General features: G+C 39.4%; 1 protein-coding gene across 2 annotated transcripts in view; it reads right to left on the bottom strand.

Moving 5' to 3' along the window:
• The window catches only part of TMEM181 (transmembrane protein 181), a 42,394-nt gene extending 41,098 nt beyond the window's left edge, over window positions 1–1,296 (bottom strand). The window contains exon 1 of one of the 2 annotated variants that reach the window (XM_070733782.1): window positions 1,152–1,296. In XM_070733782.1, coding sequence (XP_070589883.1) covers window positions 1,152–1,174 — 23 coding nt within the window. In that variant the 5' untranslated portion in view covers window positions 1,175–1,296. Of the gene's footprint in view, window positions 1–996; window positions 1,122–1,151 lie in introns of those variants that run through there. The other variant, XM_070733783.1, reaches the window with a different exon arrangement.
• Between the last annotated feature and the right edge of the window lie 14,034 nt (window positions 1,297–15,330).

Below are 15,330 nucleotides of genomic sequence, written 5' to 3'. Positions count from 1 at the left end.
AGCTTAATATAGTTCATATACTAATATATGAATTATAATACACTGCTCAAAAAAATAAAGGGAACACTTAAATAACACAATATAACTCCAAGTAAATCAAACTTCTGTGAAATCAAACTGTCCACTTAAGAAGCAACACTGATTGACAAGCAATTTCACATGTTGTCAGCATGAGAATAATTCTTTCTGATCTAGGATGTGTTCTTTGAGTGTTCCCTTTATTTTTTTTGAACAGTATATATTGGCTCAAAACTCTAATAATAATATTAATAATAATAATAATTACTATTATTATTATTTATTAGATTTGTATGCTGCCCCTCTCTGAAGACTCGGGGTTCAAAGCCTATATGGAAGTCGAAAACAAGCTGCTTTCCATCAACTAAATCGAGTCTTCGGAGAGGAGCGGCATACAAATCTAATAAATAAAAAAATAAATAAAAATAAACTTTTTTTCAACCAGGTGCTCTCCAAAGGCATACTATATAGATCAGCATTTCTGTCAATTGCTTTAAGACAGATAAACTTCAATTCCCAGAATCCCCAAAACCAGCATGAGGCATTCTGGGAGTTGAAATTCACACGGTTTAAAGTTGCTGAGGTTGAGAAACTACTGCTCCAAGCATAGATTAGGTAGGGGAGCCCAATAATCTGGCGTCCCAGAACTCTTCAAACTTGGTAATTTTAAGACTTGTGTACTTCAAACTCCACAAACTCTTCAACTTTAAGACTTGTGGACTTCAACTCCCAGAATGCTCCAGCCAGAAGTCCACAAGTCTTAAAGCTGCCAAGTTTGGAGACACCTGAGTTCTGGACAGTATCACAAGGAGTGAAAATTGGACCGGAGCTACCAAACTGCTCTTAACGAGCCTAATTTCCTCCTCCACTTCACCGGCCAAGAACCCCGGACGGGATGTTCCGACGTAACCAGAGCACATCAGGCTGGGAAAGGTTTTTGGTTTTTTTTTTTACAAAACTCCGGCCTGAATTACGCACAGTCAGGATGGGCGGCAAAGTTGCAAAGCGAGAGCCGACCCAGCATTTGTGGACGCCTCTGCGAAACGCCCCACTTTCCTTCCCTCCACTACATCGCCCTCCCGGGGAAGCCCCCTCCCCTCTGCGTTCCCAAGCGCAGCCCCTCCGCGACTTACAGCTCCATGTCCGCGTTGCGCATGCGCACCAAAGCTCCTTCACCTCGCCAGCATCTCTCGTCTCCAGCCGGGGAGCCGCTGCAATGCCACCTGGCTCGGTGGCAGCACCGCCCGCCACATGCTCATACCTACTTCCGTGTGGGTCACGCGGGGCCCCGGCCCTCCCTCCCAGCTGAGGGGAAAGGCGCGAGGAAAGCCCCGCCCAGCTCCTGTTTGGGAGGAGGGGAGGGCGGAGCATCCGCGCGCTATCAGGAAAGATTTCTGTTGCTGCCTCAGCCGGCGTTATAAACACCTCTGAGGGGCGAGGGCGGGAAGCATGTCTGAACTTCCAAAACAAGCTCAGGGACTCCCGTTTCCGAGGGTCCTCCTGCTTCTTTGCCTTTAAAAAAGATAAAATATCTCCCTCAACTTGGTGCGAAATTCTGGCGGCTGACGTCCCTTCAGTTATTCTGAAGGGAAGTTATTAACCGAGCAGTTGATGCATGGAACTCACTACCAGACTCTGTAGTATATTTTTTTTAAAAAAATATTTTATTAAGCAATATAAATTCAGTACCTAATACAAAAGAAAACAAAACACCAATACATTCAAATTTTAAAAAATTAGAGGGAGGCCTTGCTCTCTCTACCTTTCCTTATTGTGTTTTATATATAACTCTACATAATAATTAATTTGTGGTTATCCATAATTTTTCATGCTCTATTAATTTAACTCTATGTCTCTTGAAAATAAACATATAACCTTCAGTTCAAAGTAAATTTAAAAAATAAAAGATAAAGAACCACTGATTTTTACAAATACTGTAGTATCATCTAACCCCCAAAACTTTACCCTTAGACAGTTGACCTCTCCCGATTCCTAAGAGGTCAGTAAGGGGCATGCATAAGTGCAGCAGAGTGTTTTCCATCCCTTGTCCTAATGTTTCTCTTCTACTAGTATCACGTATATAAATATATCTTTGAATACCACAAATACATACTTGACAAAACAAACAAAGTTATTCTAAGTCTGCGTCTTCCGTTGAGAATTGCACACACACAATCCAAAACAAATGATCCAGAATAATGGCATAACACGAGTTGGGAAGGACTTTGGAGGTCTTCTCTCTAGTCCAACCCCACTGCTCAAGCTAGAGACCCTACACGAGTGATGGTGAACCTTTTTTGGTTCATGTGCCAAATGGGTGTGTGTGCACTTGTGCTAGCATGTGTGAACGTGCCCATACCCCTTCCCTCCCCCACATGCATGTACACTCCCTTGCACTGCTCCTGTGCATGTGCACAATCCCTCCCCATTTCCCACGCATGCGCACACGCCTCACTGAAGCATGGGATGGTGAAAAAATGGCTAAACTGGCAAACCAGAAGTTTGGAAAATGGACTTCCAGTTTCCCCATTGTGCTGTTTTTTGAACTCCAGAAGTTTCAGGGAAGCTTCCCTGAAGCCCCTGAACTTCTGGTTTGCCCTTTGGGCAGTTTTTTTGCACTCCAGGGCTTCAGGGAAACTTCCTTGAAGTCTCCAGAGGGTGAAACAGCCTTCCCCAAGGCTGAAAATCAGCTGGCGCATACTGGAGCTGATATAGGCAACGCCTTGCATGCCCTCTGATATGGCTCTACATGCCACAGGTGGCATGTGTGCCATAGGTTTGCCATCACCATCACCCCCTACACATTCTGAACAAATGGTTGTCCAGTTCTTTAAAAAAACAAATTCCAGTTTTTTAAGCACCCACAACTTCTGGAGGCAAGCTATTTGTTCCAATGGTTAATTTGTTCTGTCTGTCAGGAAATTTCTCCTTTGAAAGATATAAGTTTAAGAAATAGCTCCAATGTTGGGATGGAGTTAGGATTTTTGAATTTCTAGTCTGCTAACCATGAGATGGATTATGAGATGTACTCAGGGATGGATAAGAGGGAGAAAGAGGAAATAGAAAGAGAATAAATAAATAAATTGAAATAAATAAAAGATAGAGAGAGAGACAGATCAGGAAGAGAGAGATCAGGGAGAAGAGAGAAGTAGGGAAGAGGTAGAGAGGGAGGAAGAAGGTAGAGGGAGAAGAGGGAGATAGAGGGGAGTAATATGAAATACAGAAAGACAGCAGACTGGGGATAAAAGGAGCAAAGTGAGCAATGTTTATGATACTTTGGATAGAAATATAATATTATTGACTTTTTGATTATAAGATATATATACGGATGGAGAAAAAAATGGGAGAAATTTCTCCTTAGTTCTAGGTTGCTTCTCTCCACATTATTGCGGGACGCAAAGATAATTGATTAACTAATTTAATCAATTACATTCTATTAAGTAAGTGACAGTTCTTAACCAGATAGATTTTGTCCATGACACTCTACCCAACCCAGTCCTTCAGACTTCGAATGGCAGGTCATCCTTCTTTTGCCTCTTCCATCTTTCTCATCATTACCATCTACTTCTCAAGAAAGCTGATTTTTTGTATGAAATGCCCAAAGAATGATAAACTGAGTGTGGACATTTGTTCCACTCTTTATTGATTTGTCCTTTGACCCTCTTGCCTGCTATTTGTGGTATTCTCTGAGTTTTCCAACACCGAAGTTCAAAAGCATTGATGCTTTTTCAAATCCAACTTCTGCTTCACAGGGGAAACAATTCCCTGCATGTTTCTGACCTTCGTAACTATAGATACATCCCAGAATTCACTGATGTTCTCTCTCTAAGATGTTACTGTTTGATTATTTCTGTGATTGTTTTGTTCTTATTTCTTTATGTTAGTCTGTGACTGCAGTAAAGATCATACTCATCTGAATAACTTTTCCAAAGCCTTCTTGGCTATTCTATCCAAATTCTAATCCACAGTAAGTTTTCTGATTGCTGGTTTCTTTATTCTTAATACTAATCATAAAAATCAGACATTCAGCACCATATCAGCATCTTCATTGTCAATTCTAGGCCTGGTTTCTTTTAATTTTGTTGTTGGTCTAACCTTATTTAATCTTTTTTTTTTTTTACTGTGCACCTTGATTTTGCATTTTTTTTCAGTTATCACAGCAGCAGCATCACCACCATAGTGCTTGTTATTTAAATTGCCTTTTCTAAGTTTAAAATTGTGCTTCTTCCGGTTTTGATTATATGCCGTCAAGTCATTTTCGACTCCTTAAAACAATTTTGTTTTCATATTTTCCACCATGCATTTATCACCTTGCTTGTCCTCTTCTTCTCTTTTCTTCCACTTTCCAACATTGCAGCCTTCCTTCTCCAGAGGAGTGGATCTCAATACTTTTTCAACGTTTTCTTTTCTTTTTACCACCCTGTAGCCCCTTAATTCAGTGTAGAGTAAAGCTGACTGAATGGAGCTGAACATTCTATGGTCAGATGCCCTGATTGATGCCTTTATTGAGCATATAATGTAGAATAAATTAGAGGATGCATATGCTCTTGTCTTTTGCCACCTGGAGCTCATCTCTATTGCCATATTTTTTATATATAGTGTGGTTTCTCTCCTTTCTGAGGTTTTGAAATTCAATATTTTGGGATTCTTATTTTTCTAAACATTTTCCACAACTTCACATGATCAACACAATCAAAGGCCTTTCTATAATCAAGAAATTCAACATTAAAAGCAATACCAATAGCGTTTAGGCTTATATAGTGGTCCATAATGCTTTACAGCACACTCTGAGGGAGTTACCATGTAAGAACTATTTGCACATTGTCCCCAACAATCTAAGTCTTTATTTTAGTGACCTGATGAATGGAAGGCTGAATTGAGTCCTGTCAGGATCGAGCTCCGAACTGTGGGCAGAATTTGCCTGTGGTATTGCACTTTAACTACTGTGCCATCAGGACTCTTTAACATTAAATTTAACATTAGCTTCTTTTTTGTTTTCTTTCTTTCCTTCCTTCCTTTCTTCCTTCTTTCCTTCTTTCTTATTTTTATTTTTTATTTTATGCTGCTCATCTTACCATAGGGTAACTCTGGGCTGCTTACAGTCATAGAAATATGTCTATACATGTACAATTAAAACATAAATAATTAAAGTCAGCATTAAAACCTAAGGAGATATGGGGAGGCCAAATGGGGAGAGATTGAACTATAAGAAGGAGAGGAGATACAACACAATGAGGATTGTGTTGTATCTCCTCTCCTTCTTATACTTCAATGAATCTTGATAATATTCAGAAGTTTGAACTGCTTCTGAATAGTATCAAGTCTTAACATATGGTTCAGGCTCTTTTGCTGAGGACATGGTTCTTGCATATTTCAGTCAATGTCATCTTCCTTACTCACTGCAATAGCTGCTTAACATCATTGACTCTGAATAAGCGAACTAGATGTCTTATCAGATTTCTGTTCTCAAAAGGTAAGAAGGCCAGTATTGTATACTGTTGTATACTTAACTGAGGGGAAGCTCAGATGCCAATTCCTTTATTCATCTCAAGCATCACAAGCAGCAAAATACCTTGAAACATTACTATACTTTGGCCAGCATTAATACTCAACCAATACAGAAGTTCAGTGTATTAACATTCTCAAAATTGAGCATGGTGAGGGGTTTTCTTTCTTTCTTACAAAAATGTGTGATCCTTTTTAGGAAAATAAAAGGATCAGGATTTCACTGATTGGAGAAATCAGGACCAAAAGATTAATCCATGGCACAATTAAAACTATATAAATAAATATATTTATAAATAAATGTAAAATTAAATTTTAATATAAGATACTATAAGCTAAATTTTATTTTAAGATCTGATGATTAGGCATAAAATAACTATGGATTCCCTTGTAGTTCCCACCAAGAATATTGTTAATGCATTTGGTGATTAGAGATTTTGGCCAATTGGAGTGGAACTTTGTCTCCAAATCAAATATTCCTCCTCTGGATGTCAGTGAGAGAGAAAAGAGGGAACCTTTATCTCTATCATGACACCTCAGAATTTTTTGGATAAGGCTGGCTTCTGCAAGAGAGATATTCTTAACTAAGGCTAGGATTCTCTCTCTCTCTCTCTCTCTCTCTCTCTCTCTCTCTCTCTCTCTCTCTCTCTCCCTTCATCCACCCACCCACCCACCCTATCTATCTATCTATCTATCTATCTATCTATCTATCTATCTATCTATTTATCTATCTTGAAAACTATCTATCTTGTATGGTAGATAGACAGAATGGGCAATTTTAGTTTTCCTGTATCATTTTCTGTCACATAATTTCTATGCACCTATTGGGACGTTAAAACCCCAGCTTCGATAATACACATTCCTTCAGAATAGGCAAGCATAAACATAATTGTAATCTGGGGTTATCATCCAAACAGGAACATATTTTTAAATCACCATTGGGGTTCAAGAAATCTAAGGATTGGCCTTTTTAGGGAATATTTTAAATGTTCAGTGAAAATAAATTAACTCAACTGGAAGAAATCAGAGCTCCTTCCTGACAGCCATTTTGTAATGACAGGGAATTGTTTTCATGATACTATAAGCCAAAGCGTTTGTTTATTTAAGATTGGGATGAGGACTTTGTTGCAGGCGCCATCTCCCCCTCTCCCCACCCTGACCAAGATGGGAAGGCTGCCCAGAATGAGAAAAGCTCCCTGAGCATATGATCTTGTCTAAAATCGCCCATTGATGCTCGAGAAGCTCGCTGATGTCACGCCAGTCATTCCCCCTGGACCTTGAACGGAAGAGTCTTTTCTCACAGGCCCAATTGCTCATACACACAATCCTCTTAGGGAACATCTGGCGCCCCAATATGAGGGAAGCTTCTTTTGCCTCCAATCCAGGATGATTCGGGGGCATGCAGTTGCCCAGCGCCGTTCCCTCGCCCTCTCCTCTTACCTGTAGTAACGATCATCCTTGTAAGGGGTGAGATCCTCTTTGATCTCCTTGTAGGTCTCTTTGATCCTTTGGTAAATGTGCTTGAGCTCGCCGCAGAGCGGGTTTTCAAAAACGGGGTAATCGGCCTCCATTCCGCACCCTTCGATATTAGCAAGCTCTCCTGCTCCGGCGCCTTGACGTTGGTCCCTTCCTTGGCTCAGCCATGAAGCCCCCTTGTTATTCCTGCACCCCCCCAAGCTCTCCGGGCTGCCGATAGAGCCATCCAAAGGCCAACAGTGACGATCCGGGGAACTAGCGCTGGAATAAATCCGCCTCCCTCCGTTGCTTTCTCCCTCTGCCTCGGTCGCTCCTTCTCGCCGAGCAGAGCGCCGCCCCTGGCGCGGCAAAGGAGTTTCGTTGGAAAACCGACGCTCGGTCTTGCACTGTCTCCGGGGGGAGAAGAGAGACTTTGGAAAGGCAGACGGGTGGAAACACTGAACCGAGACAACGACGCTAACCTATCGCTCTTTTTTCCCAAGCCTTTGAAAGCCTTAGGATTCCTCAACTTGGCGGAATTAGGGGGGCGAGGGAAATCAGCACCAAGGATAGCGCCCAGGAAGCCTGTCTCAACGAGGACGCAATGGACCTTTCAGGGCGTTAAGAGTCAGGGGGAGGATGCCCCTTGTTTGCCCCCCGCCTCCCTCTCTCTCTCCCTTCCTCCCTCTCTCTTTCTCCCCACCCCCCAAACACCCGCCATCCCTTGAAACACAGCCACAGGTGGATTAATCTCCCATCGCAGCCTCTGCAGTCCGATTTTTCATGGTTTCGGGTTTGTTCTTCGGTCCTTCCGTATTTTATCCAAATATATGTAGTTTGTGTTCATGCAGTTTTCCAAAATTTACTATCTATCTCTCAAAGACATTAGGACAGGGGACAGAAGGCACTCTGGTGCACTTATGCATGCCCCTTACTGACCTCTTAGGAATTGGGAGAGGTCAACAGTGAATAGTCTAAGGCAGTGATGGTGAACCTATGGCACAGGTGCCACAGATGGCAGATGGAGCCATATCTGCTGGCACGCGAGCCGTTGCCCTAGCTCAGCTCCAATGTGCATATGTGTGCTGGCCAGCTTATTTTTGGCTCACACAGAGGTTCTGGGAGGGCGTTTTGGCTTCCAGTGAGCCTCCAGGGAAGCCTTTGGAACCTGGGGAGGGCAAAACACGAGCCTACTGGCCCACTAGAAGTTGGGAAACAGGCACTCCAGTTTCCAAAGGGCCTCTGAAAGCTGCTTCTGCCCTTCCCAGGCATTGAATAATGGGTGTGGGCACTTGCGCATGCGCAATAGTGCACACCTACGCTCTTTCAGCACCCAAAGAAAAAAAGGTTCACCATCACTGGTCTAAGATTAAAGTTTTGGGGTTTAGGTGATAATACTACAAAGTCTGGTAGTGAGTTCCATGCATCAACTACTTGGTTACTAAAGTCATATTTCCTGCAGTCGAGTTTAGAGCAGTTTACTTTAAGTTTGTATCTGTTGTGTGCCACATGCCAGTTGCCAAGTGAGCAAATTTTGACCATGTGACCATGGGGATGTTGCAAAAGAAGTCATGTATGAAAAAAGTCATATTTTTTTCAGTGTTGTCGTAATTTAAAATGGTCACTAAATGAATAGTTTGTGTAAATCAAGCACTACCTGTACATGGCTGATTTTATCCCACTGTTGTGAATCTGGTGATGTACAGAGATACAGCTTAAGCTCATTGAATGCTGCACAAATAATACATTTTGATACATATTGCCAGGCCTCTTAATTTCCAATGCAAAATATAAAATCATTTTTATTATATGTGTTCCTGTGTCGATTGTATTCCTATTAAATTTTGCACTGCAGCTTGTTTCAGACGTCTTTTAATCCTACATTAAAGGTGAAGTTACCACCTGTACTTTACAAGCCACCCTCAACTTATGATCACAACGGAGCCCTGAGAAACTTTCCAAAGTGAGCTTTCTCCCATTTTTATGATGTTTCTTGCCACATTTGTGATGTGAATCACTGCAGTTCTTAAATTAATAACACGGTTGGTAAGTGAATCTGGTTTCCCCGCATTGACTTTGCTTGTCAGAAGGTTGCAGGTGGTGATCACATAACCCCAGGACACTGAAACTGTCATAAATGTGAGTCAGTTGCAAGCATCCAAATGTAAATCACATGACTATGGGGATACCGCAAATATCATAAGTATGGAAATGGTCTGAAGTCACTTTTTTCAGTGCTGTTGTAAGTTTGGTTATTAAATGAATTGTTGTAAGTACAGATACTTGTATCTATCTTGTCTTTTTTATAATATTGTATAGTATTTATGTTTTCTATTAGTTTTATTTAGTTTTAGTTTTATTTTCATAGATGCCCTTAACTGCCATCTTTTCAATGCGAGCTACCAAGAGCCTTTGTTTGATTGCATTGGCATAGAAATGTTGAAGTTTAGTTATAACAAAACTAAGTTCTGTTATGAGAAATCTGTTACAAAATTTATTTTTTCCATAGGATGTTTTCTAGAAGATTAACAGAGTAACAGAGTTGGAAGGGTCCTTGTAGGTCATCTAGTCCAGAAATTTTACTTCTGACAACTCCTGAAAGAAAATTATTATTATTATTTACCAAGTTCTTTGAAATTGTGGCATTTTTAGATATGTTTGAATTGTACAATAGTTTGCCTTTTTTGAGCAATACCCATTACAAGTATACATGTTTTGAAGACATTGAAACTTGGAAACAAGTAATCTCTTTGTCCAATTGCATCACAAACAATTTCACTTCTCATATATATTATTTGGGTTTTTGCAAGATTCTTACATTTAATTCAGGATCAGATTCTTTTCTGCCTCTTATTTTTAGTGAGAAAAATCAAATAAAGCTCTGCATTTGTGTTCAGGCTTTTTATATCACAACAGAAACATACAACAAGCTGATCCACTTCACTTGCTATTAAGTTTTTTAGGAGTTTCAATTTCTTGACATTAAATTTTGCATGAGTGTTGTGTCTGATTAGTGGGGAAGGTAGAATGGGCCATGGAAGTCCATTTAAGTCATTAGGAGTAAACTAGCTAGTGTAAATATTCAAAGTTTGCAGTCCAACTTAAAGCATTAGAAGTTGAAGTTAAGCTGCTCAATAAGAGGCCAAACCACATCAGATTCTCTAGCTTGCAAAAAATTTAATAAGCAACACCTGGACAATTCTTACAGTTTCAAATCATCAAGGATATTAGGGCCACCAACCCAATCTCAATCATGTAGACAATCAAAAGTTGGAACAAATCACATTATTGAAGGGAAACCACTTAATGCTCTCTAGGTACCTTCTCCACAATCTATTACACAGAGCACATAACAGGAGAGGCAAATCAGGGCACAGTTCATAATTACAATGAAAATCAGATCCAAATGGAAGATTTAAAAAATGAACCAATTATTTGAAAGGGTAATTTAAAAATATCATAGGTGCAGCAATCAGAGAAATGCATCGATTTCTCTTAAGAACTGAAAGTGTCATGCAAGTTACACATGTTTAGGAAACTTACATTATCTAAGCACATACTTTTGTAAAAACATGGAGAAAATTGAATCCCAAAATGAAGCAAAACAAAGGGAAAAACCCACAAAATTCTCATTCCTCAAAGAATAACACAAAAGAAATAAAGCAGATGTATTCAAAAACATTTATCAAAATTAAAGTACCTGAATTATGCATTTTTATTAACAAATGCATTTTTCAATAAATACCACAGTGCCTCAACCAAACTATATCCCCATGCAATTCTGTAATACAAAAGTTGTATCTACAGTGAACTGCAAGTTTTTAAAAGTCTTCACCACCAAGAAGAGGAGAAGAACAAATCTGGGGAGAGGATGGACACAAAATGGAGATAGAGAGAGGACAATTTGAAGATCCTCCTAACATTTCAATATCTTTCAGTCAGGGGTCAGTTGCATAATAATGTATTAGTTTAGAAAACCCAAACTGTATCTGTATTTAGAACTGAATCAGATTCTATTCCCTCTGTACTCCTGTATTATTTGGAAAAAAGTATGCAATAAAGACCCACAACTGCAATATGGAAAGCTGTCATTAAAATTACCTGTTTTAATGGTTCAGTTTTTCCAATTGTATTTTGAAACATTTGACTTGAAAAGTTCTTCTTATACTGTTGATTTTCTAACTAGCTCTATCCAGGGGTGGGCTCTAACTTGCCTCGCTACTGGTTTGCTTCCTCCTGCACCGTGTGGATATATATATATATATATATATATATATATATATTTAAAGCCGAAAACAAGATGGTGATGCTTGCGCAGTGCTGGAAATTTGGGAGGAAATACTCTGGAAAAAATCCACTCCATTTTTTTTAATCCCAAAAAAAGATGGTGGCACCCACTAGCGCATCATCGACCCGGTTCGTGACATCATTGTGAAGTCACCAGCGGTTTGCTATTGGTTCGGGCAAACCAGGAGGAACCCACCTCTGGCTCTATTGCTATAACAAGCAGGGACCATTAGTTGAATCATTTCACTGGCTGCTTCCTAGTTTGCGTGCCTGCTGGATAGAAGTTTTGCTACAAGCAGGAAAGACAATTGTAGTAGTACATTGGTCCTAAAGAGCTGGAAGGAACAGAAGACCATTTCTCTTGTCTATCATATTCATTTCTCTCACAGGAGTCACTAAAACAAAAACCTGATTCTGATGTTATTTTTCTTACTTTATAGATGCATGAGACCTGTTTTTTTTTTAATTGTGTGCAACCCAACACTGTGAACAGGACAGACAAAATACTCTGCTGCTTCACTTGTCTATGATTACCTGCCATGCCATTAAAAAAAACTATTGGCCAACAAAGGTTTGTATTTACATAAATAGTGGGGAAAAAACTTTGATAGAGGACATGAGTAATGGCCAACCACCACAGGCATGTTACCGTATGCCTAATTCTTCCTAGGTAATTGGCAAAGGTGACCACTAATTGCATGCTTGATAATTATCTAACTGTTGGAATGATTCAATTAAATTTAAAGGCATTTTCCCCAAGCTCCCAAAGAATATCTTGTATGTGCAGGTCTTGGTTGTCACAGGAGGAACAAGCAAGGGCAACACAGGTCTTAACATATCTTTTACCATGGTAGGATATTATAAATACTTTCTCTGAAAGGGATTTTTATACTTCATTTATATATATCCATCCTTTCTTATTCAAAATCCACGTATAGTACAGCACAGGATTATTATCTAGGCAAGATTTAATTCAGCAATGTTTAGGTTGATTAATGTTTGTGGCAAGTGGCTTCAAAGTGTACCACTGAGACAACTTGCTAGTCAATGAGAGGGTTCTATTGTAACACAACCATAACTCATTACTGTAAATAAAATCATTCAAAATCACTAGATTTTGAGTAAAGTCTTGAATGCATAGAACTACCAAATTTGTTCAGAGAAGCTTGAGCTAAACTTAGTGATGAAGGATTTCATCTACCATAGTATCTTCTTACAAGTATAGTGGTACCTCTGCCTACAAACGCCTCTACTTATGAACTTTTCTGGATAAGAACTGGGTGTTTTAGATTTTTTTTGCCTCTTCTCAAGAACCATTTTCAACTTACAAACCTGAGCCTCCAAAACGGTAACAAGATAAGGCAGGGAGAAGCCCCTGTGGGGCCTTTCTAGGAATCTCCTGGGAGGAAACAGGGCTGGAAAAGGTAGGGAGAAGCCTTTGTGCAGCCTCTCTAGGAATCTCCTGGGAGGAAACAGGGCCTCCACCCTCCCTGTGGTTTCCCCAATTGCATGCATTATTTGCTTTTACATTAATTCCTATGGGAAAAATTGCTTCTTCTTACGAACTTTTCTACTTAAGAACCTGGTCATGGAACGAATTAAGTTCGTAAGTAGAAGTACCACTGTACTCCTTTTTAAGTTTAAATTATTTTGCCTTTCCAATTTCACACACAACAAAAACAATCACACCAACATACTTCTAATTTTTGTACATTTTCAAAGACTTCCCTTCCAATGAAATATTTATGATAAAACTCATTCTATATTCTCATGGAAATGTATAAATATATAAAATACATGAAAAAGATATATTTTTAGGTTTTTTTAACCCCACCTTTATTATTTGTTTAAATAACCCAAGATGGCAAAAAAATCTAAGATTCCTTCCTTCTTCTATTTTCCCCATTACAACTCTGTAAGGAGAGTTGGGCTGAAAGAGAGTGACTGGCCTAAAGTCACTCAGCTGGCTTTCACGCCTAATACAAGACTAGAGCTCATAGTCTCCTAGTTTCTAATCTGGTGCTTTATCCACTAGACCAGTGTTTCCCAACCTTGGCAACTTGAAGATATTTGGACTTCAATACCCAGAATTGCTGGCTGGGAAATTCTGGGAGTTGAAATCCAGATATCTCCAAGTTGCCAAGGTTGGGAAACACTGCACTAGACAAAATAGAGTGAAATAAATTATCACAGATTTTATTGTAATGCTAGGTAGACTAAGAAAGAAATTATAAGGTTTGTATGAGTCCAATAAAAAAAATTGAATGCCTTGTCTAAACCTGTGTTCCCTTTCAGCTACTTTATATGTAGTATCAAACCACTGCTGTTAATAATTTATTTGCAGTTGTTGTTTTCTTTCTTAAATATCAACTCATAGAACAACACTTAATATTCCTGCATTTGCTTTTCATTTATTTATTTGGGATGAGAGTTGGGGGTTTCCAGAGATTAGATTGGACTTAACCTGTTCAAAACTCATTATATAGTCAAAAAACAAAGTAGCCTGCTAAGCCCTTTTCTCATTCGTTAGGTCCTAGTCAGAGGTGGGTTTCTTCAGTTCACCTGAACTGGTAGCAAACTGCAGGTGACATCACAATGACGTCACGGCACCAGTTTGGTCAGTGCTGGTCTGTGGGTTTTTTTTCTCTTAAGGTTATTAATGTTTCTTGGAATGAAGCTAAAGTGGTTGCAAAGATCAAAATTGCTGGAAATATTTACTGCCCAACATGCTCTGCATAGGACCTGATGATGATGATGACGACAACTCAAAATGTCAAATGCTGCCACAATCTCTGAACATGCCAATTCTTGTTTCTTGTATCTCTGTCTGTCTTTTTTTCTATCTTATCTTATCTTATCTTATCTATCTATCTATCTATCTATCTATCTATCCATCCATCCATCCATCCATCCATCCATCCATCCATCCATCCATCCATCCATCTTATTTCAAAACCATCCATCACCTCAGGGAAGGGCTCTAGGCAGTATATTTGTTATATTTTGTATGAAGCTATAAGTTTCCATGGTGGAAAGTATACAATACTACCAGATCCCAAAAGTCAAGATACTCAAGAGCCTTCAGAAATGGAGCAGCATATAAAATAATACATACATTATCAAGCTTTATATAAATAAAAAATAATCATTTCCAATTAAAGGTTTCTTATAAGCCTAAAAATAATCCTCAATTTCACACTGTAAACCAAATGTGCTGTAATTATATTAATTTATTAGGCATTTCTTCAAACCAAGGAGTGTTGGAAGCAATATCCAAAGGCAACAATACCGAAGACGATTTCTTAGAGGGGAATGGCCACTCTCAGTAAATCCAAACAAGAGGATGTTCAAAATAGTCTCAGAATATAATGGCAACATTTACTGCAAATATCAGTTGTTAAATCTTTCTCAGCAATTTCTTCAGGGGCAAAATCAGTATTTCTCTACCTTGGCAATTCTAAGTTGTGTGAACTTCAATTCTCAGAAATCCCCAGCCAGCATGTTTATTGGAGAATTCTTGAATTTCACATATCATAAAACTGCTTAAGCTGGGAGACACTGCTCTAGATTGAGAATATTCAGACATGGCAAGATTTCCTAGGAAAAAAGCAGTTTATGCTATTGGAAAATGGAAAATTACAGCAATTTGCTAAGGAAAGATGGTTGAGCAAAAGAAATCAGTGGGTTTGGGGTTTTTTGGGGGGGGGGGGGGGTTAGAGTGGCAGTCCCAAAACGTGCAAATAGCCAAGGGAGAGGAGTCTGATTGTTTAGGACAATTAAAAACAAAACAGTATGTTAACTCTTGTTTTAGGTCTAATGCATCACATGTACATGGACCAAAAATCTCTGGAAATCTTTTTCAATGTCACCAAATCTCTGCCCTCTCAGCTTGTTTTTAATCTGTTCAAGTCATCAAAAGTTATCCATCTCTCTTCTGGAATTAGAACTGAGTAACCCCAGGTTCACTTGTGTTTGTCAGTCATAGGAGAGCCGGTCGCGAACGGAGTGTGAGGCTCCGCCCGGATGCCGCCATTTGAGTTCTTTTACCTCTTGTGCATGCGCAAA

The sequence above is a fragment of the Erythrolamprus reginae genome, chromosome 1, assembly GCF_031021105.1.
Source record: "Erythrolamprus reginae isolate rEryReg1 chromosome 1, rEryReg1.hap1, whole genome shotgun sequence".
NCBI classification, from domain to species: Eukaryota; Metazoa; Chordata; class Lepidosauria; order Squamata; family Dipsadidae; genus Erythrolamprus; species Erythrolamprus reginae.
The sequence above is the reverse complement of the archived record's forward strand: the minus strand, read 5'-3'. Positions and strand labels throughout refer to the sequence as shown.